The sequence below is a fragment of the Puma concolor genome, chromosome B4 (assembly GCF_028749965.1).
Source record: "Puma concolor isolate L17-30 chromosome B4, mPumCon1.1.hap2, whole genome shotgun sequence".
NCBI classification, from domain to species: Eukaryota; Metazoa; Chordata; class Mammalia; order Carnivora; family Felidae; genus Puma; species Puma concolor.
Window position 1 is genome coordinate 108855791 of NC_141673.1, and position 21702 is coordinate 108877492.

The following is a 21702-nucleotide window of genomic DNA, read 5'->3' on the forward strand; positions in this document are numbered from 1 at the left end:
ACTCACTCCTCTCTCTCTCATCAGCATTTGTATCTGGTTTCTCTTTATATCCTCCTAAAACCTTAGACTGAGGGTTCTCATCCTTGACATTACTGACATTTTTGGCTGGGCAATTCTTTGTTGTGGGGAGCTGACTTGCGCACTTAGGAGGTTGGGCAGCATCCTTGAATGACAATAGCACCCTCTCCTAGTCATGACAATCAAAAATGTCTTCAAAGGCTACCAAATGTTCCCTGAAGGGCAAAATCACCTCTGGTTGAGAACTATTGCCTTATACAGTACTGTGCACACTAATAGCTCAGTACTGACTACTCTGAATAGGTTACTTACATTTCAAAGGTCATTACTTAGGGGGGTCTGGGTGGCTCAGTCAGTTAAGCGTGTGACTCTGGCTCAGGTCATGGTCTTGCGGTCCTGTCTGTGAGTTTGAGCCCTGCAGTGGGCTCTCTGCTGAAAGCTCAGAGTCTGGAGCCTGCTTCAGATTCTGTGTTTCCCTCTCTCTCTGCCCCTCCCTCACTCACACTCGGTCTCTCTCTCTCTCTCTCTCTCTCTCTCTCAAAAATAAATAAACATTAAAAAAAAATGTTTTCAAAAGGTCATTACCAGAACTCACCATTACGAGTCAACTTTGGGGTAGTTCGGGAATTCACTAGGTTCTCCATTTCCAGATGAATATCTTTTGTTTCTCCAGTATCATATAAATGACGCACCTGGCAGAAAGTTAAAAAGCTGTAAAGAAGGAAAATCAAACACCAAGTAACAAGTTCCCACCAGAGAGCAAAAGACTGAGATAGCAGGTTGGGCAAAGTTCCGATAAAAGTTACAACAATGACATTTAAATGCTTTCTGGAATGTGGTGGGGTTTACATATAAACAAACATATATTAACAGTAATAAGTTGTGCTCTGGGGTGCTTGAGCAGCGGTTAAGGTTAAGCATCTGACTCTTGATTTCACCTCAGGTCACGATCTCAAGGTTCATGGGTTCGAGCCCCATATTGGGATCCATGCTGACAGCAAGGAGCCTGCTTGGGATTCTCTCTCTCTGTCCCTTCCTCTCTTACGCTCGCTCTTGCTCTCTCTCTCAAAATGAATAAGTAAACATTAAAAAAAGAAGTTGGGGCACCTGGGTGGCTTAGTTGGTTAAGTGTCCGATTCTTGGTTTCAGCTCAAGTCATGATCTCACGGTTTGTGAGTTCGAGCCCTGCATTGGGCTCTGTGCTAACAGTGTGGAGCCTGCTTGAGATCCTCCCTCTGCCCCTTCCTTGCTCATGGTCTCTCTCTCTGTCGCTCAAAAAAAAAAAAAAAAAAAGAAAAGAAAAGAAAAAAAAGGTTCTAAAAATTAGCTATTCAGCCTTAGAGGGCCTTCTGATAGTCACTATTGGACCATTAATGTTGCCCATTGACAGCAGGTCTCATGGACCCCTTCTACAGAAGTCTACAGAAGGCTTGAAGCTATAAACTTCAGGCAGAAAGTAAATAAAAAATTACACAAGTACATAGGCAAATATGTTGAATGGGCTGCTTTCTAGAAATTGCTGGGCTCTATGGGATTACTGTGCTTTGTAAATGTCATTCTCAATGCATTTATAAGGCTTTAGACATTCTGAGAAATAACTCAGCATCACAAAAAAATTGACCACCAGTATCTTTTACTTGCAGACGATGTTCTAACGTTCAAAGTTCTTTCAAGTGAATAATCTCATTTACCCTCACAATGATCCTGTGAATAGCAGGGGTTAATATCTCCATTTTACAGATGAAGAAACTGAGGTTCAGAGAAAATGGCATGTCCAAGTCACAAGTGATTGGTGGCAATAATGCAAGTGGAAGTCACATTTCCTGAGCAGTGAACAAGTGCTCTACCCCCTACAACCTGCAATTTTAATTAGGAGGCACGGGATAAAGTCTTAGGTCCACCATTTTTGTCACAGGTGATCTTCTGGCAAGTCATCAACACCTCTCTCCCTTTGCTGCTCAATCTGTTGATGGAAAGTAATACCTACCTTCAGTCATTCCAGAGAGACATATACGTGCATTATGAAAGAAGGGTGGGTATACGGTACTAATAGACACGTTTCAGTGTTTCAGAGGTCTGGTCAGTCCTGAAATGGGCTGAGAGGTAGATAACTGACTAGAAGGCTCTTACCTGGCTTGGACGGAGGAAGTTGATGTTAATATTGGGATATCTGGTGACAGGGTCTATGCTGTATTGGCTGAAGTTCTTACTGACATTCTCAGGGGTGGTCTGAGGCAGCAACCTATAAATACTTTCCCTGCAATAACATACAATATACTCAGAGCAGTGGCAAGCACCATACACCTCTCCCTCTCCTTTGATAACATTCCTATTTTTTGACACTGCCCCTCAAAAATCTGAAGGATATGACAAATCCTCATCCTTGACCATTATTTTCCTCCAAACCTACATTAGCCCCTGCTCCCATTCCCACCACGCCAGTGATTCCACAGACACTGAACTGGTTAAGGGCCGGTAGCAAGGGAAAATACACTGTGGTGGGCTGGGATAAAAAGCCTGATCCTAATTTAAAAGGCAACTAATTTACTGTTTTGTTTTGTTTTGTTTTGTTTTTTTCAAGGAGGACAATATTTAATATTTAAGAAAATTACAGATGAAAAAAGAACTTGCTACCAAAATTGCCCAGAGTTTCTTAAGTAACAGACTTAAAATGCTGTCAACCACCAATTGCACCCAGGAAATCTTATTTCTCTAGTTCTTCTGGTCAAGGCATTTGTTCTTTATTAGCAAACAAATCCTAGGATTCTTAACTTCTTTTGTAATAATCTGCTTCAAAATATCTGACATTTGGGAGTTTGAGAAATGTTTACAAGCAGTTTGGGATTTTCTTTTGAATTCAAAGTCATTTTTTATTTCTTTTCTTATGTTAGTATGTCCCCTGCTACTGCACTGATTTCATTAGTTTAAGTCTTTCTACTTTGACAGAAGATTTAATGTACTATTTTTATGTATTTGTTCATGTGACTGTCATAAAGAATCAGATACTGTCCTTTAATGGAATGCAAAGATTCAGATACTATTTGTCAGTAACAAATTTAATTTGAAAAGGAATAAAAGAAGACCACTTAGATTAAATAATCTTTACATACCTATGATTTTATAAATAAATATCTTGCCTTTCCTTTCTTTAGTACGAAAACATCTTTAATTAAGAAAGGAAGAGAGAGAGAAGGAAGAAAACCTGTAGTCTGCCTGAGGAGCAAACCATTCATCACTCCCAGTTTTCTCGTGGAAGAGACACCTGGCTGCTTTCCATTACCTCTCAGCCAGGACTTCCAAGGGGCTTGTTCCTAGAGACCAACTTCGTACCATCCAGGCAGAGTCCATAGCAGCTAGGAAGCCCCGGGCTATTCCTGTTCCCATTGGCCAAAAAGGCTATGAAGGAGAAAGGAAATGAGGAATTAAATAAATTGTATTTTAAAAGAGGGAAACTAAATTGAGAAACGAAGAAAGTTTGCTGTTGACAGTACTTTCTGGCAACTATTCAGATACTGGGCTTTTCCACTTCATAAACTGGTAGAGGAGCAAATCACAAAAGCTGCAGAATTTCCATCCATACTTAGCATGTCTGGATGCCCTAGAGCCTGTAATCCTTCCCTACTTCCTGGTGTAACTCCTGTAGGGAGCTGACCTATGCTGCAGCATGTAGTAGACCCTCATTCTACAACCAGGGGTACTCACATTTGCTCTTAATTATTATTGTTTCCTTACTATTGCTTCTTCTATAAAGTGCTGCCATCCTTACTACTCACCTCTAGGAGGCTGTCCCCAACCAGAGCCACTAACAACTGGTGTCCATTCTGCTCCCGCACCAAGGCAGCATTCTCAGAGGCGTACATACAAGTGAAGTCGAACATGGCCACGTCAGGCTGCCCATAGTGATTGATGGCAAAATCTAGAGACGGCAGCTGCTGCTGAGTGGAGAAGTCCGCTGCCTCCCTGGCATAGTTCAGCAGAGCCTCTTGGTCCACGTTCTCCCGGGAAAGCAAGAGCTCTGTGTCGGCATAGTCCTGTCTCCAGAGAGAGAAGCAGCTTGAAAGACAAGCCCAGCAAGAGCTACACTAAACATGTCAGACATAAGCTAGTTTCACAGCTTTTCCTTTCTTCTTAAAGTGATTTCATATCCCAAAATAAGTCTTCTACACAACTTAAAGAGAAAAGAGGCAGGCTGTTTCCTTCTTTTTTTTCTTTAAGGAGGCTTCACAACCAGTGCAAAGCCCAACGTGGGGCTTGAACTCACGACCCTGAGATCAATACCTGAGATGGGATCAAGAGTTGGACTTTAACTGACTGAGCCACCCAGGCACCCCAGGGTCGGGAGGCTGTTTCTAAAAGTACAGACTTGGGGCACCTGGGTGGCTCAGTTGTTAAGTGTCTGACTTCAACTCAGCTCATGATCTCACAGTTCGTGACTTCGAGCCCCGAGTTGGGCTCTGTGCTGACAGCTCAGGGCCTAGAGCCTGCTTCAGATTCTGTGTCTCCCTCTCTCTCTGACCCTCCCCCACTCGCATTCTCTCTCTGTCTCTCTCTCTCTCAGAAATAAAAATTAAAACTTTTTTTAATTAAATAAAAGAGCACAGGCTTTGGCACCTAAAAACACAGTCCTAGCGTTTCCATTTACTTGGAGCAAGTCATATTTCTTTGATTTTGCCCAATCCATCTCTTAGAGTTGTTTTGAATACCAAATAAAATAATTTATGTGATGGTACTTTCTAAACTGAAAAGATATTTTATAATTTGTTATTATTGGCAATCATTATCTTCTGGGTAGCAAACAGCTTTTGGCAACCGGGACCATATACAATATTTAGCACTGCATAATTTATCAAATGCAAAGGGAGTACCCGAAAGCTCCAGTGCCAAAGATATAATGTGGCAGCAACAGCAGTTCCAGGGGGCTGGCAAGAAATAAACTGAAGATGTAACAGAGGTTTTCAAAATAATACATAAGATTCTGAAAGGCTTCAGAGAAACCCAGCAACAAAGAAAAACAACGATGAGAGGAAAACGGGCTTTCCACATAAAGAAGTGAAAAACTCCTTTTCTGTTTTGGGGCTTCCTGGCTAACTGAGCCAAATCTTTACTCTTCTAACATGGGGCCTAAGGTTTGTTTCCAAATGTCCCTGATGGTGCTTTAGGCTAGCACTACAAGATGTTAAAAGTCAAAACACAAATACTCAAGTTGGTCCTTGAAACAGTGTTCAACATTGAGTAAGTGACCACAATGGGTTTAGTACTTAGCAGCACACATAGAAACATGGCCCCTGCCCTCTAAAAAAAATAAATGAAAAGCAAGATTATTCCTACATATAGCCATACCTTGGAGAAACTGCAGATTCCGTTCCAGACCACTGTAATAAAGTGAATATCGCAATAGCGAGTCAAATGAATATTTTTGGTTTCCCCGTACATAGAAGTTATGTTTACACTATGCTGTACTCCATTAAGTGTGGAATAGCATTTGTCTAAAAAGAAAACAGCCTACCTTAACTAAAAAATGATTTATGGCTGAAAAATGCTAACCATTATTAGAGGGTTTAGCAAGTTGTAATCACTGATCACAGATCATCATAACAAATGTAATAATGGAAATGTTTGAAATATTGTGAGAATTGCCAAAATACGACACAGAGACACGAAACAAGAAAATGCTGTTGGAAAAATGGCACCAACAGACTTAGTGCAAGATTGCCACAAACCTTTAATTTTGTAAAAAAAAAAAAAAAAAAAAAAAAAGGCAGTAACCGTGAAGCACAACAAAACAAGGTGTGCCTATAATTTCAACTGATAACCACAGTTCTGCCTAAGATGGTAGATTTGTCTTAACTTAGTCCCAAGGCATACCACCAGGTTCATTGGCTACTTCTTATTGATAAAGCATCCAACCAAGTATACCTTGCTTATGTTTTTGGCAGAATGGGCTGTACAAACTGCTTTGCCCTATTTCTGCTTATATACATAAAGGAACACAAGGCAGAGAAACAGATACAAGGTCCATGAATGGAAAAGAGACTGTGCTGCAGGCACGTGCTCATTGGCATGCCCCCAACACTGCTCTCAGATAAGGCAACAGTGTAATTCAGTGACATGATTCATTATCATCCTGAAAAGACAAAAGGCACCCTGAAATTCAGGCTTCAGTCTGTGGTAAGAACTGTACAGGTCTGAATCAGCACATCTGGTGCCTCTTCTATCCATTTCATCACATGGGGATAGTAATTCTGATTCAGACTGAAGACCAAATAGGACTTAAGAAACTCTCCTTAAAGAGCCACTACTCTGTGGTTCTCTGATTTCATTTTCTGCTCATCATCTTAAGGAATGTCCTACAATTATTCACTTAGAAAAAAGGCTGAGCCAGACCTCTTATCCATTGTTAGATCATGAAGAGGTCAAAATATACCTTGATCCAGTCAGTGTTCCCTAGACTTCTGATAGTTGTATCTGCAGGAAAACCAGAACCATTCTCAGGCTTCCAGGTCAAACTCCCTTCCCCCCTACCACCTTCTCCCAAAATACGACCTATTAACCAACCAATAACCAGTCATACATGGAATTAACTATAACCACAAACCAAATCACCTAAAATTAAACTGAGTATCAGAGATAACTGAAATCTGACATTTGCTTTAGAACAATCCAATGGCAGGAGTGGGGAGTGGGGTGAGATAATATTGGCCACATAATTGTTAGAGCTGGAAAATGGGCACATGGGGGTTCATTATACAATTCTCTCTAATTTTGTTTACATTTGAAAATTTCCATAACAAAAGTTTGGTTTTTTTTTTTAAGTTAAACTAAAAAACATTAGAGGAGTTCATGTTCCTAGGAGGTGAGATGGGTGCTCATTTTCATACCCTTGAAGGAAAAACTCATCAGACAATAAAATTCTTTCCCTTAGTGGTCACATTAACTAGTACGACATAAAAAGAAGTTTGAAAGAATACATTACTCACATGCAGTATCACCCCTTTGTCTAGCAAACTCTGCTTTTTGGCTGTCATAACAAAATAGTGTGTATCATCTTTGTAGTAGACAATATTCTCCAAGTCGATACCTGCAACCAGAAAACAAATGTGTCACATAAGGGCTTGCTGAAACGAAGGTACATTAGGGCAGCCAGAAAGTTGTACACAGGCCCACAGAGACAAGGGCTGTAAAACTCCAGGAAGAGAACATGAAAATAAAGAGACGTCTGAGCCCAGATTTTCACTTCCTGCATGTTCAGTTCATGAGAAGAGGGGGAACTTTGTTTTATACCTGCACTATCCTATAATTCACTTGATACCCTAAGGTATCCTAAAAACCATGAATAGTAGGCAGAAATATATGGATTTGAAAAAAAAGGAAAGGCTAACTTCTAGTAAGAGGGTTTGGGTTGGTTCTCAGGTTAAACCTCTTAGATAGTCATCAAAGCAACTGGGAAAATCTCTTTGGCTTTTAATAGGACAACTAGATGCCTGGAAGCAGAGTATGAACTACTGACTTTTTAATTCAATTAATCTACAACATTGATGTAATTAATGGAAAGAAATCATGTTCTAGAAGATGGAACTGAAATTTGCTGCATGTTTTTGTTGGATCAAAAATATCAAAGTTAATGTATTCAAAAGTTATCACACAACAATCTCATTCCTGTCTAGCACATGGTTTACTTCATGCCCAAACTGGACCACAAGACTGTATACTCAAGTGTGTAAAGTCAGGTTCTCAGTGAACCAGAGAACTATCAACCAATAGCTTACTGCATTGAGCACCATCACTCAGAGCCATAACATAGGGGAAGGGCTTGGAGAAGAGCTGGTAGAAGACAGAATGAACCCTTAAAAACAAATAAATAACTAAACCCAGAGCAGCCCTGTCACTGTAAGGAAGACAAAGAACACTAGAGTAGGAGATAGTGATAAGGAAAGCATTATACTAACAACAAAGTATAGAAGTGAAGAAAGAGCAGAGGGGCAAACAAGCAATAATAGCAATGACCACCCACCCACTCTACCAAACCCTCTAAGAGAAGAATCACAAGCAGTTATTTAAATTTTTATCCTAATTGCTTTGGAGGCATCTATACCAACCTGTGGCTTCTCTCAGTTCCTGGAAAAATTTTTGGTTGAAAATAAAAGCCACACCACTGATCTCTTCCACTTTGGCTTCTGCTGTTGTATTTCGGTTAATAAAATTTGCTGTAATGGCAATTGCCAATTTGCCACGAAATTCTTTCCGGCGAAATCCTAGAAGGAAAGACATTTTCAGAGGTGGCCACAGCTTGCTAGAAAAGAAGGAAGATCACTTCAAACAGAAAGGGATGCTGATGAAGACATTAGGGAACATGAGGGATGGGAATCAATGGGAAAATTTTAGGGCAATTCTTCTCTATCTGAAAATAAGGTTTACCTGCCAAAAAATATAAGAGTTCAGGAAAGAAGTCAAAGTCTCCCCCATACTAACAAGCAATATGAAATCTAACTGACCAGAATATTACTTAGTGCAAAGGTTTCCAAAGGAAAGGAAAGGAAAGGAAAGGAAAGGAAAGGAAAGGAAAGGAAAGGAAAGGAAAGGAAAGGAAAGGAAAGGAAAGGAAAGAAAAGAGAGAAAAGAAAAGCCACCAGCTTACTAAACTTAGATTTAATCCTGCAACCATTTAAAGTCAACCATTTAAAGTACAGCTTATCTCCTAGTGCCCTAACAAGTATGTCCTGTAAGAAGTAACCAAGTACCAGTTGGCTAGTGGAAGGCTGGGCTTGCTATTCAATTAGTATAAACAGCACACATATGCTGATTTTTAGGAGTATCGATTCTGATGACACAAACTCTCACTCACCCCAGGGATGGGAAAGGTTACCCTTCCCTCTGCTATGAAGCAGGCAAAGGGGTATTGACAAATACCTTCCAAGGTGTTCCTACGGCCATCCCCTCCGATGATCACTTCAAATTCATATTCTGATACAGGATGGGTTTTGGGGTGGACAAGTGCCCGCCAACCTATCCCTGTGGACCAAAGTCAAAATGAAGGTCATCACCAAGACCATATTCATATACCTAAAACACCTTTAGGTACCAAAGGCAGACTGCACAAAACCCCAAACAGAAAACACTAGGTATAAAAGCATGAGGTACAAACACCACAGAAAGAAAGAAGCCTTGAAGAAGGCTCACAAAGGAACATTCCCCATCATATGATTTGCAATAATGAATACAAGTGTTTGCAAGAAAGGCCTCCCCATTAAGGCAAAAGTTCCTCAAAAGATATAGTCTGTACAACTGCAGAAGGCTCTTTAACTAGTTCTGAAAATAACCCAGAGATTCTTGTAGTTTTCTCCCTTGATTTCATCTTTTCTCACCCACTCAATTCCCTTTTATCCCTTCTTCATTTGTCCAATCCAACTCACGTTCATTTTCTTGGTCCTCAGGAGGCTGTACAAGGCCTTGGAATTCCACATTGACATGGATCTCAATGCCTAGGATCAAGGCTACTTTCAAAAGTATTAGCTGAAGCTGACGGATACCTGGGGGAACAAAAAGATCATACTAGTGAGGGCACACTGAAAAGAGAGTACCCGTCAGTGATTACTGCTCAGGTGCTCATCTGCCCACCTGTACAGTTTACCCAGATTCTCAAAGTCTCTGTAGCTGGAGACATTTTCCAAACCGTGCTTTACAGCTTCTTTCCTTCTTTTTTAAGGGAAAATAAATCCTCTGCAAGAGATGTTCTAGAGAGACATTCAAGGTCATTCCCACCTCTTGGGTTAGGTGTTCAAAACCACCAAAAGCTCTGAGACAACAGAGATTGCAGACAACAGGAGACTCTCTTTTCCATCTTCCCCTGATTCAGTCAGAGCCACAGTCATCTAACAGCATCTACAATCCTGACAGGACATTGTACCTACCATAAGAGGCAAAAGATGTGCACCCATACGTAGGCTCTCCAGTCTGATACAAAGGGGCTGCACTACTTGAGATTTCCACAGCATCTCCCTTTCATCTTATTATCTCACTCATCTTCACATACTCTATAATTATAAAGTAAGAAGGGGAAACCTTAATCTCTTACCATTCCCCCTCCCACCACTGGTCTACAGGTGCAGAAACTAAGGCTCAAAATGACTGAAAGTCTTGCTCATTATCACACTGAGATTTATTTATTTCATGTCCAATGAATGACTACCAAGTGGTAAGATAAAAACCTGTCCCTAATGTAGGACTCTCTCAGCTCCAAGGCAAATCCTACATAAGGCAGACAAATCCACTGAATCAAATGACCCTTGGTCCTCTCTTAAGACCAAACTCACCTACAGCTTCTGACTAAGCTGGTACATGCAAATCCTCATCTAAGCCATCTCGGTTATTTTCCCCTGCTTACCACAACCACCACCCTTCTGAGTCACACTTCTAAAGGCTCATTAAATCCCATTCTAACACATATTGAATATTTGCAGACAACCGGATTCCAAGATGCTTTACATATTATAGCCCAACAGATGGGCAGAGTACTTCCTCTGCCAGTGGAGTGTGGTAGCTGTTGGCCAATATTTGAAAAGTTGGCACAACTGCCTCAAACAGCCAAAGTTAAGCAGTTTAATGTTTTTTGCGGGACACATCTGGAGGAGCTCAGAACAAAAGTTCCTTGATAAGGCTTTCCTGGAATCATTAACAATGATCAATAAACAAGACTTGAACTTCATAATGTAGACATCATCTGTTCTGAATCACTTTTTAGATAGGCTGCTTACTCATGAAAACAAAATCACTGTCTGCATTAACTTATATTTACTCTATAGGGAAAAGCATGGGCCCAAGCTGAGCTTGGAGATGACAAAAGTACAGCAAGAGCTATCCAGGTTGTAGACCTTATGAAAATCACCTAACCAAACGAATCTCATTACTGATTTGCCACTTACGACAAAATTAGGAGGCTGCTTCCATAACTGTGGCTTTACAGAAATGCGTCCCCATAGCATTTTGTTCTTACATTAGTAGAGTATCTATCATATCACATTAGACAGAGCCTCATGCTTTGTGCTTCTTCCCCTGGACTAAAAACCACCAAAGGGTCAAGGCTCAAATTGGTAGTATTTCCTAGCCTGGCCCCGATGCTGATCCCACCCACTGCAAGTGCTCAGTAAGAGTTCAAGACCTAACTTTAGAAATCCTTAAGCTAAACTCATTTCATAGGAGATAACCCTTGCAGGTAAGAGTCCTAGGTTACAGACCACTGCATCACAGGTATTTTGACTCCAAGCAGAGTGGATTTTCTATACATTAGATACTAATGATATCAGAACAAACTGGGCTGGATGAGTATGAATTCCTCAATCTGCCTCTTTTTACCGAACAAGTGGGTAGAGGTAGGGGTGAGATCTTATAGGGGAACTGGTTTTACTTACTGATATGGTCAATAGCTCCAGCACAGAACTTGCCATAGAACTTCTTGGCACCCAGACCTCGTAGATCATGTATGGTGAATGGCCAGAGATGCAAGACATTGTTGCGGGAGAAGGCATCTCGTTTCTCAATAACAACCACTTTAGCTCCCAATAAGGATAAGTCAATGGCTGTACGGAGACCACAGGGGCCAGCTCCAATGATGAGACACTGAAAAACACAGCTGCTTTCAGGGCAAAGGGAGCACCTCTTAGGAAAGTTCACATTTCTATAACAGTTTCATGGATCACATAACCATCATTCCCCAAAGCCCCAAACAGGGGTATTCTCCCAAGAAATCTTGGGGGACCCAACTGGGTCACAGGAGACAACCTGCAATGGCTTGAGAGAAAAGCTGGTGATTGTTATGGATACCGGAGACTCTTAACTGTCAGTGCTGGACATAAACCCAGCACGTGTTCACCTGTAGATTTGTAATACATTGAAGTGGATCATCATTTCAACAAATGATTTGAAAATCAGATGTCACCTTAATTGACAGGAGAGGATCTTTTGCGAGGTTTCTAAGTCAAGGAGATTTCTGTCCAAAGAGACACAGATTATTAAATACATAGTTCAGGCAATCTTTTTCTTTTTAACGTTTTATTTATTTTTGAGAGAGAGGGAGAGACAGAGTGCAAGTGGAGGAGGGACAAAGCGGAGAAAGAGAGACATACGGAATCCAAAGCAGGCTCCAGGCTCTGAACTGTCAGCACAGAGCCCGATTTGGGGCTTGAACTCACAAACTGTGAGATCATGACATGAGCCGAAGTTGGACACTTAACCGACTGAGCCACCCAGGTGCCCCATATAGTTCAGGTCAGGCAATCGTAAGAGTCTTGGAATGAGTCTACTACTCAAGGATTCCTAGAAGGCAACTTTCAAGAGCCAAAGTTTTATGTGTTGAAAAGAGTTCTAAAATCACCATCTTTAGACCAAAAATCCAGGAAACTGATCTTCAAGACCCTTATTCTAGAAAGTACTCAGTGTGAGAATGGACACTTAACTAATTTGTACTCTATTCACAGAAGGGAAAAAAGACATAAAATGTTTCTGGTTTTGAATTCATTTTATTTGTAATAAAATTCCAGAACTCAGTCATAAAAGTCATGCCTCTAAATTTCTTGAATTCTGATGAGTATCTACCCAGATGCAAATCCACTGGAGGAGGTATCCACACAGGGCAAAGTAAAGCTCATGAAAGGACATTAATGATCTAGTCACGAAGTCATCCGCAACTTCATTTCTTTGCTAGCCTGCTCCAAATTTCTCACAAAAGGTGTTTTCACAAAGGAGGAAAGCAGGAAATATATTATTCCTTCTCCACTTCCTTGTACCTACCCCTGCACAGGTGACTGAGTATCTCCCCTGTTACATGAAAACTCTATTTCTCTAGATTGTGAAGAAAGCAAAAGAAATATTTTGGCTTACAAGGCCATTGCTTATCAAAACAAATCTTTGGAATACGGATGAAAAGAGGTCTGAAGCTTGCGGCAAATCCCCAAGTTAGCAAATACTATCTATACCTTATCGGTCATAAGTATGGAATAAAGACTTTATAAACATGACATGACAGGTATTACGAAGCCATGTTCAGATAGGATGCTAACAGGGCATGGCTACTTCTTTGCTAAGTGACTTGCATCCTCCTAATAGTGTGAGATTCAAAATAGAGCCTCAGGGAAAAAAAAAGTTCCTATACCACTTGACTTTAGGGTTGTTCAGCTCTTAAAGAGCTGAAACACTGAATGTTCAGTATGTGAATACATGAAGTAAGAATAGGGTCGGGGGTGCCTGGGGGGCTCAGTTGGTTAAGCACTAAGTGTCCAACTCTTGATTTCGGCTCAGGTCATAACCTCATGGTTCACGGGATCAAGCCCTATGTCAGGCTCCACACTGAGTGTGGAGCCTGCTTGGGAGTCTTTCTCTGTCCCTCTCCAACTCGCACACACACTTGCACACGTGAGTTCTCTCAAAATAAATAAATAAACATTTAAAAAAAAACAATAGGGTCTGGGAAATGGGAACAGTCAACTGAACACAGGTAACGAACCCACGAAGTTTCAACAAGGTAGAAGTTGGACTCTCCGTGACAGGTCTTGGCTAGACTCTGCCTAGTTCTCACCCAGTCTACCTCTACCCAATCCTTTTCTTTGGCCTACCTCTACTCAAAATCTTTTCTTTTCTGGTTTAATCCTTAGGTCAGTGACCCCAAAGCCTGGGAGAAGCCAAACCCTTACCTTGGTGTTAGTGCATGCTTTTCCCTTTTTGTAGTCTTTGTGGCTGCCCCGCTTGTCCAACTTTGCCCACAGGGCTTTGGCTTTCCAGTAGTTAAGCTTGGACTTGAGCTTGTGATAAAAGGAGCGGTAGTCCTTAGGCTTCAGTTCTAGGTGGTCACATAGCTCTTGGAAGGCCTTAAGGGTTCCCTTGCAGGTGGTGGCCTGCACAAACCGGTCAAAGAGGACGTGAGCGTGATTCATGGTCTCATTCTTACTGTCCTCCATGCTTCCCCACTCTCAGCACCCCCAACAAAGGGGGCAATGGGATGGCTGTTGATCCACCCGATTCCGTCACATTAATCTAACAAAAATAAAGAAAAAAGAATGGTTAGCAAATCCAAATGCCTACCTACAAACATTTGCTTTTCTTTTCTTTTTAAATGTTTATTTTTGAGAGAGAGACAGAGTGCAAGAGAGGGAGGGACAGAGAGGGGGAGACACAGAATCCAAAGCAGGCTCCAGGCTCTGAGCTGTCAGCACAGAGCCCGATGAGGGGCTCGAACCCACAAACCATGAGATCATGACTTGAGCTGAAGTTGGACACTTATCCAACTGAGCCACTCAGGCACCCGTACCTACACACATTTTCTAGGATATGTACCTCTTTTTCAAAGTGGAGTTCCTAAGTGTCATATTCATTCAACAAATGTATATCCTATACCTTTTTGTTTTAAATTTTTTTCCTTTAACATTTTTATTTATTATTGAGAGACAGAGAGACACAGAGCATGAGTGGGGGAGGGGCAGAAAGAGAGGGAGACACAGAATCCAAAGTAGGCTCCAGGCTCTGTACTGTCAGCACAGAGCCTGACATGGGGCTTGAACTCACAAACTGCAAGATCATGACCTGAGCTGAAGTCGGTCACTTAACCAACTGAGACACCCAGGTGCCCCTACCCTATACCTTCTACATGCCAAGCACTATCTCAGACACTGGAGATGGAAAGATGAGTAAGACAGTGTTTGCTTTCAAGGATCTTACAGTTCAGTGGGTGAGACAGATTAATAAACAAAATGTTAAACGTACTGGGGCGCCTGGATGGCTCACTTGGTTGAGTGTCCAAGTCTTGATTTTGGCTCAGGTCATTATCTCATGGTTCATGAGATTGAGTTCTACATTGGGTTCTGCACTGACAGTGCAGAGCCTGCTTGGGGATTCTCTCTCCCTCTCTCCCTGCCTCTTCTTGGCTCGTGCACACGCACATGGGTGCATGCACAGTCTCTCTCAAAAACAAATAAATAAACTAAAAAAAAAAAAAAAAAGAATGTTAAATGCACTATGCTACATGTCATTAGAATGAGAGAGGCATGAGGGATTTGGTAATATAGAAGATAAGAACCTAATTGCAGTGGGTCCTTTTTGAAGATGAACTTCTGAAAGGTGACAGCTGAGTCTTTCAGGATAAATCAGTGTAGCCAGGTGGGGAAGAAGTGTAGAATGTGGAAAAGGAAATAAAATAGGAAGGCTTATGAGTGAGTGACTCTTACAGATGAAAGACTCCAGAATGATTTCCAGGTTTCCAGCTAAGGCAACTGAGTAAATGGTGCGCCAGGCCAATGGATTAAAAATAGAACTCATCTGTGAGGGTAGAGTGGTGAGATCCCTTTTGGCCTGTTACATGTGAGCTGCCTTGCAGAGGTTCTCATTAGGCAGTCAGGTATGTATTTGTAGCTCAGGGGAGTAGCTGGGGATGAACGCCTAGACTGGGGAGTCATTAGCATAGAGGTGGTAGTTGAACCTACAAAAGTGGTATAATCACACAAGGAGAGCCCATGGCAAGAGAGAGCCAAGAGCTCTGGATAAGATCTGGGACTCATCAACTTGTAAGGAATTGGCAGAGAAAGAAGAGCTCTCTAAAAAGGTTATGAGGCACAGTGGAGAGAGGTCTGAAGAGAACCAAAGGGCAGTTTCCTAGCAGTCTAAGAAGCACAAAGTTCAGAAGTGTTAAAGTAAGTAGGTATTCAAATGACTGAAAAAGTCCTGCTGCTACACATGATACATGGCAGGGTGGGAAGATTTTATAGCCATTCCATTTTGCCCACAAACATATTTGACAAAAATGATAATGTCTACCCCTTCCATTTATCCAAAACATCTACACATCTACCATCCTATGTTTGCTGGCTAGAACTTTAAGACGGGAGAAGACACTTTACATGCTCTTTTAATGCACTCACTTCCTTGGGTCTGTTTCATCATTTTTGTAGCACATTTTATTTATCATCACTACTTAGACTTATTATTGGGAGGTAGGAGGCAAAGGGCTGAAGACCAAAGAACAAAGAAGCAGACCAGAGCAAGGAGACAAGCACTAACACAGCGCTGAACCCCCCTGTGACAGATATTGTTTGCATGACCCTGGACAAGTCACTTTGTCTCACCAAGCCTTGATTTTCCCTTGTGTAAGATGAAGTTATACTGGATGTTCTCTAAAGTCCTCTTCTGATTCTCAAGTTTTCTGAGTTTAGTAGTGAGGAAATACTCATGGTCACAGTACTCACCTCTGGTGTTCTAGTCAGAATGCTCCATCATAGGCATACCACCAATTTGCTATTAGTGTGACAAACAGGACTGCACTGAAACTTTGCTTTAAAGAGGACTTAGTCTATACTACCCAAAACAATCCACACATTCAATACAATCCCTGTCATCATAACACCAGCATTCTTCACAGAGCTAGAACAAACAGTTCTAAAATTTGTATGGAACCAGAAAAGACTCTAAATAGCCAAAACAATCTTGAAAAAGAAAACCAAAGCTGGAGGCATTATGATTCTGGACTTCAAGCTGTATTACAAAGCTGTAATCATCAAGGCAGTATGGTACTGGCACAAAAACAGACACACAGACCAAAGGAACAGAATACAGAATCCAGAAATGGACCCACACATGTGTGGCTAACACATCTTTGATGAAGCAGGAAAGACTATCCAATGGAAAAAAGACAGCCTCTTCAGCAAATGGTACTGGGAAAACTGGACAGCAACATGCAGAAAAATGAACCTGGACCATTTTCTTAGACCATACACAAAAATAAACTTGAAATGGATGAAAGACCTAAATATAAGACAGGAAACCATCAAAATCTAGAGGAGAAAATAAGCAACAACCTCTCTGATCTCAGCTGCAGCAACATCTTACTAGACATGTCTCCAGAGGCAAGGGAAATAAAAGCAAAAATGAACTATTGGGACCTCATCAAGATAGAAAGCTTCTGCACAGAGAAGGAAACAATCAACAAAACTAAAAGGCAACCAAAAGAATGGGAGAAGATATTTGCAAATGGCATATTGGATAAAGAGTTAATATCCAAAATCTATAAAGAACTTAGCAAACTCAACACCCAAAAAACATATAATCCAGTGAAAAAATGGGCAAAAGACATGAACAGACACTTTTCCAAAGAAGATATCCAGATGGCTAACAGACACATGAAAAGATGCTCAGTATCACTCATCATCAGGTAAATACAAATTAAAACCACAATGAGATATCACCTCACACCTGTCAGAATGGCTAAAATTAACAAGTTAGGAAACAACAGATGTTGGCAAGGATGCAGAGAAAGAGAAACACTTTTGCACTGCTGGTGGTAATGAAAACTAGTGTGCCCACTCTGGAAAACAGTACAGAGGTTTCTCAAAAAATTAAAAATAGAGTTACCCTACGACTAGGCAGTCGTACTATTAGGTATTTATCCACAGGGTACAAAAATGCTGATTCAAAGAGGCACATGCACCCAATGTTTATAGCAGCACTATCAACAATAGGCAAATTATGGAAAGAGCCCGTGTCCATTGACTGACAAATGGATAAAGATGTGGTGTACGTACACACACACACACACACACACACACACACACACACACACACACACAGGAATATTACTTGGCAATCAAAAAGAATTAAATTTTGCCATTTGCAACAACGTGGATGGAACTAGAATGTATTACGCTAAGCAAAATAAGTCAGAGAAAGACAAATATCATATGATTTCACTCATGTGGAATTTAAGAAACAAAACAGATGAACATAGGGGAAGGGAAGGAAAAATAAGATAAAAACGGAGGCAAACCGTAAAAGACTCTTAAATATAGCAAACAAACTGAGGGGTTGCTGGCAGGGCGTTGGGTGGGGAGGATGGGCTAAATGGGTGATGGACATAAAGGAGGGCACTTGTTGGGATGACCACTGGGTAAGTGATGAATCACTAAATTCTACTCCTGAAACCTTTATTACACTATACGTTAACTAACTTGGATTTAAATAAAATTTTAAAAATAATTATAATAAAAAATAAAGAGGACTTATTCTTGGAGATGGGGGAAGACAGAGGAAGGGAGCTGTTGATCCATTGTGGTCAGGAGGGGTACAGAAGCAAGAAGTGACTCATTATTTAGGGAACCAACCCAAGAGCACTAGGAGCCACCAAACTGTATTGCTGATTAAATCAATTCTCAGAAGGCATCAAGTTCCAGACTGACATGGAGGAGACCAATCTTTTGTCCTAAAGCTCTTATACTGGGTAAGCCTCTGAGCAACAGAATACCCCTTCGTGAAGTAGAAATAACATCCTGCTTCTCTCTACCATGATATTATAAGGCTAAACCAATAAACCAAATCGACTGGAAATGTATCTTAAGTATCATGGGAGAAAGTAATAACTACATAAGAACTGACATTTTCCCTTTACATCAACAGATACAACAGTCTTCATATACTATGGAGGCCGAGTTGAAGATGGTAATTCTTTACCTGGAACACACTGACTCGGCTTCTCATCTCAGATATATACTTACTCAACAACCTCTCCTGGTTCTGGATATAAAAACTACATTGGTAAAAAACATAACTTGTCTCAATAACTACATGGCCAAGAGTCCATCAAGAGATGGAATTAAATAGAACTAACCTCTAGTCCCCTCTAAATAAAAATTTATTCTAGGTAACAGTAAGCAGCAAGAGAAATATTTTAAAGTTCCTAAAAAGAGCCCACTCTTTTTCTTATATGCCAAGGCTTATCTTAGAAATGGTACAGTATCTGGTTGGCTCAGCTGGTCGAGCATCTGACTCTTGATTTTGGCTCAGGTCATAATCTCCCAGGGTTGTGGGATTGAGCCCTGTGTTGGGCTCAGTACTGGGCGTGGAGCCTGCCTAGGGTACTCTCTCCGTTTCTCCCTCTCCTTTTGCCCCTCTCCCCTGCTTGTGCTCACTCTTTCTCCAAGAGAGAGAGAGAGAGAGAGAGAGAGAGAGAGAGAGAGAGAGAGAGAGAGAGAGAGAGAGAAATGGGACATATTCAAAAGATGGCTTGTGGGGGCAGAAAAAACCAGATGCGTTTATCCAAAGGCAGAAGAAAGGGTGACAGGTAACAACCAATGACTAGAAACAAAGTTCCCAGAGTGATTACCTCTTGGCTTCCTTGTGTGGATTTCTGTGCCTTTATTTGCTTTTTTGGCAAACAGACAGCATTTTGCAATCCTGACCCTGATGCCAGACCTGCTTTGACTCCACCAGAGTCACAATATTTGGGGAGCTTTGAATATACACCTAGTTTGATCTCTCTGCCTCTTGTCAAAGAAGAAAATGATTTCTTTCAGTTCCTAAACAGCAGCCACCTTCCACTCCTTGCCAAGATTTGGGGCACTCAGTACCAGATGTTCTTGCTGAAACCAACCCATTAAAAATCCTGCAACATTATTTCTAAAAGCCTTTGCCCTGTCATAATGCCTGCCTTGTGCTCACACTTCCCTAAACGTGTCTTGAGCATTTATTTTCAAAGAAAAATTCTGATTTGTACACTAACTCCCCCTTGACTGGCTGTAGCCCGCTCTGTTTTATGTCCACAGAGCTACCAACCACCACAGAGAATTTCCAAATCAAACCCCACCACAGATGAACACCTTCATTAGTAACTGGCCCCCAATCCTTCTGTTGACTTTCAAGTTAACAGGTTTCAACCACAGCTCCCAGACAGCTGCAAAGAGTCGGCTTCCAAGCAGTAGTCAAGTATTAAATGCCCAGTCTAAGGGATTTCGACCTGCAGGTCACTAATGACAACAGATAAATAGAGGTAAGTTGGTTCCCGGAACAATGTGACAAGCACCCACGGTAAGAGTACACAAGATTAATTCCCCTGGGCTGCCTCACTTTTCCTACTTTGCAAGCCAAATGACCACAGCAGGAAGACACTCTCAAGTACTACAGTATTATTCTGTAACTCTGCTGGACTGTGACTGTGTCATTTAGCAAGGGGAATCTGGCATTCTGATTCACTGAGAGCAGCTGGGGAGAGGAGCAGAGGGGCCACTCCTGTTATTGCCCTCGCTTCCCTCATTCCCGAAGGTCTAACTCATCCTGCTCCTCCGGGCCTCTCCTGGGCCATCCCTGGGTGCCATATATCCTAGTATCCTGGGAAAATCAATATTCATAATTACAGGAACCTAGAGACCAGGAAACCTGGCCGGAAGGTGCCAGACACCCTGGGGACTGAAAAGCCAAGGTGTGGAAGGAAGGGAAACGGGAAGTGAGGAGCCCGAGGAGGGAAGAGGAAGAGGAGATGATCCAGGTTTCCAGGGCACTGGTGCAATTTCTGCCAGTGGACAATATCCTGCATGTTTTGTTCCATGGCAGCTGACTGCTGACTCAGAAGCCTTGCACATTCCTTGGCCGTGGAGGAAAATGCTGGAGAGACAGCCTATGAAGTACATTCAGGAACAGAGTTTATGTTTCTATTTACAGCAAGAGTAAAGGTCTGTCACTGACTCATAGCTGGTTATGAGAACACTCAATCTCTACCTCTTAGAATTGGTGGATGGTTATTTGTAAGAGGGGAGAACTATCTTTAAAAATAGAAAAAGGAGGGGCACCTGGGTGGCTCAGTTGGTTAAGTGTCTGACTTTGACTCAGGTCATCATCTCACAGTTTGTGAGTTTGAGCTCCACATCGGGCTCTGTGCTGACAGCGTGGAGCCCACTTCAGATCCTCTGCCCTGCTCCCTCTGCTCCTACCCCACTCGCTCACTCTCTCTGTCTCAAAAATAAATAAACATTAAAAAATACAAATAGAAAAAGGAAAGAGAAACAAAACAAAAAAATAAGAACTATACTGCAAGGGGCACCTGGTTGGCTCAGTCAGTAGAGCATGCAACGCTTGATTCCAGGGTTGTGAATTCAAGTCCCACGCTGGGCATACAGACTACTTAAAAAATAATAAAAAAGAAAATAAAGAATTACACTTCAAGAGTATGAAACCAGAGTCTGCTTAGCCACTGCACCATCAATATACCAGCAGATGTGCAAATCTCTGAATCTTATTAAGGACTCAACGAAATGCTCCTTTCCCTAGCCCATTCAGAGGTGTAACTTGTCTAAATAGATCTTAGGAGTAAATCTATACATAGGAAGGCATATTTTGGAATGTGATTAGGAGGAAACTCAGATGAAAAATGCACTTCAGATTACAGAGATTCCTTTGTGTTTTGCCTGAGAAACAAAGACCAAAGTCGCCAAATGTCTTGAGTTGTGCATCAGTTTTTCTGCAACCAAAGCCACTAGGGCCATTATCATCTGTGGATGGGGACACTGAGGCCCTCACCTCAGGAGGCACTGAGCTGACTGAATCAAGCAGTCTGGGCACAAGACTCCTTGTTGCCTCTTACTGCTCAGGCACCAATGGCTTATCTCTCATAACCTTATCTAAGGTTCTCTGGGTACCTAGGAAGCAAGCCAAAATATAGTAAGGAAGCAGTCTTTCCCCTGTTATTCTTGTTTCTGCACTATTCCATTCTCTGCTCTTTTCTGACTTCCCATCCTATTTAGCCTCAAAATGACATTCAGCAACATGCTAAGGAAACAGGAAACCAGCCCCCACCCCTGCCCCCACCCCTACCTCCATGTCCCTCCTCATTCCGTGGATCTGCTCTTTAGTCACATGGTATTACTCATCTGCAACTGTCATTGAGCA

At 41.6% G+C, this 21702-nt stretch overlaps 1 protein-coding gene across 27 annotated transcripts in view; it reads right to left on the minus strand.

Annotated features, from left to right (window-relative positions):
- The window catches only part of MICAL3 (microtubule associated monooxygenase, calponin and LIM domain containing 3), a 228696-nt gene that overhangs the window by 111186 nt on the left and 95808 nt on the right, over positions 1–21702 (minus strand). For all 27 annotated transcript variants that reach the window (XR_015253912.1, XR_015253913.1, XM_086714507.1 and 24 more), the window contains 10 exons: positions 13701–14040; positions 11424–11631; positions 9429–9545; positions 8926–9027; positions 8115–8270; positions 6996–7096; positions 3792–4049; positions 3299–3414; positions 2149–2275; positions 614–710 (listed from right to left, as the gene is read on the minus strand). Coding sequence is in view for 25 of the 27 variants with exons in the window: in XM_086714507.1 (XP_086570633.1) it covers positions 614–710; positions 2149–2275; positions 3299–3414; positions 3792–4049; positions 6996–7096; positions 8115–8270; positions 8926–9027; positions 9429–9545; positions 11424–11631; positions 13701–13964 (1546 nt within the window). In the remaining 2 variants the exon portion in view is untranslated. The remainder of the gene's footprint in view (positions 1–613; positions 711–2148; positions 2276–3298; positions 3415–3791; positions 4050–6995; positions 7097–8114; positions 8271–8925; positions 9028–9428; positions 9546–11423; positions 11632–13700; positions 14041–21702) is intronic.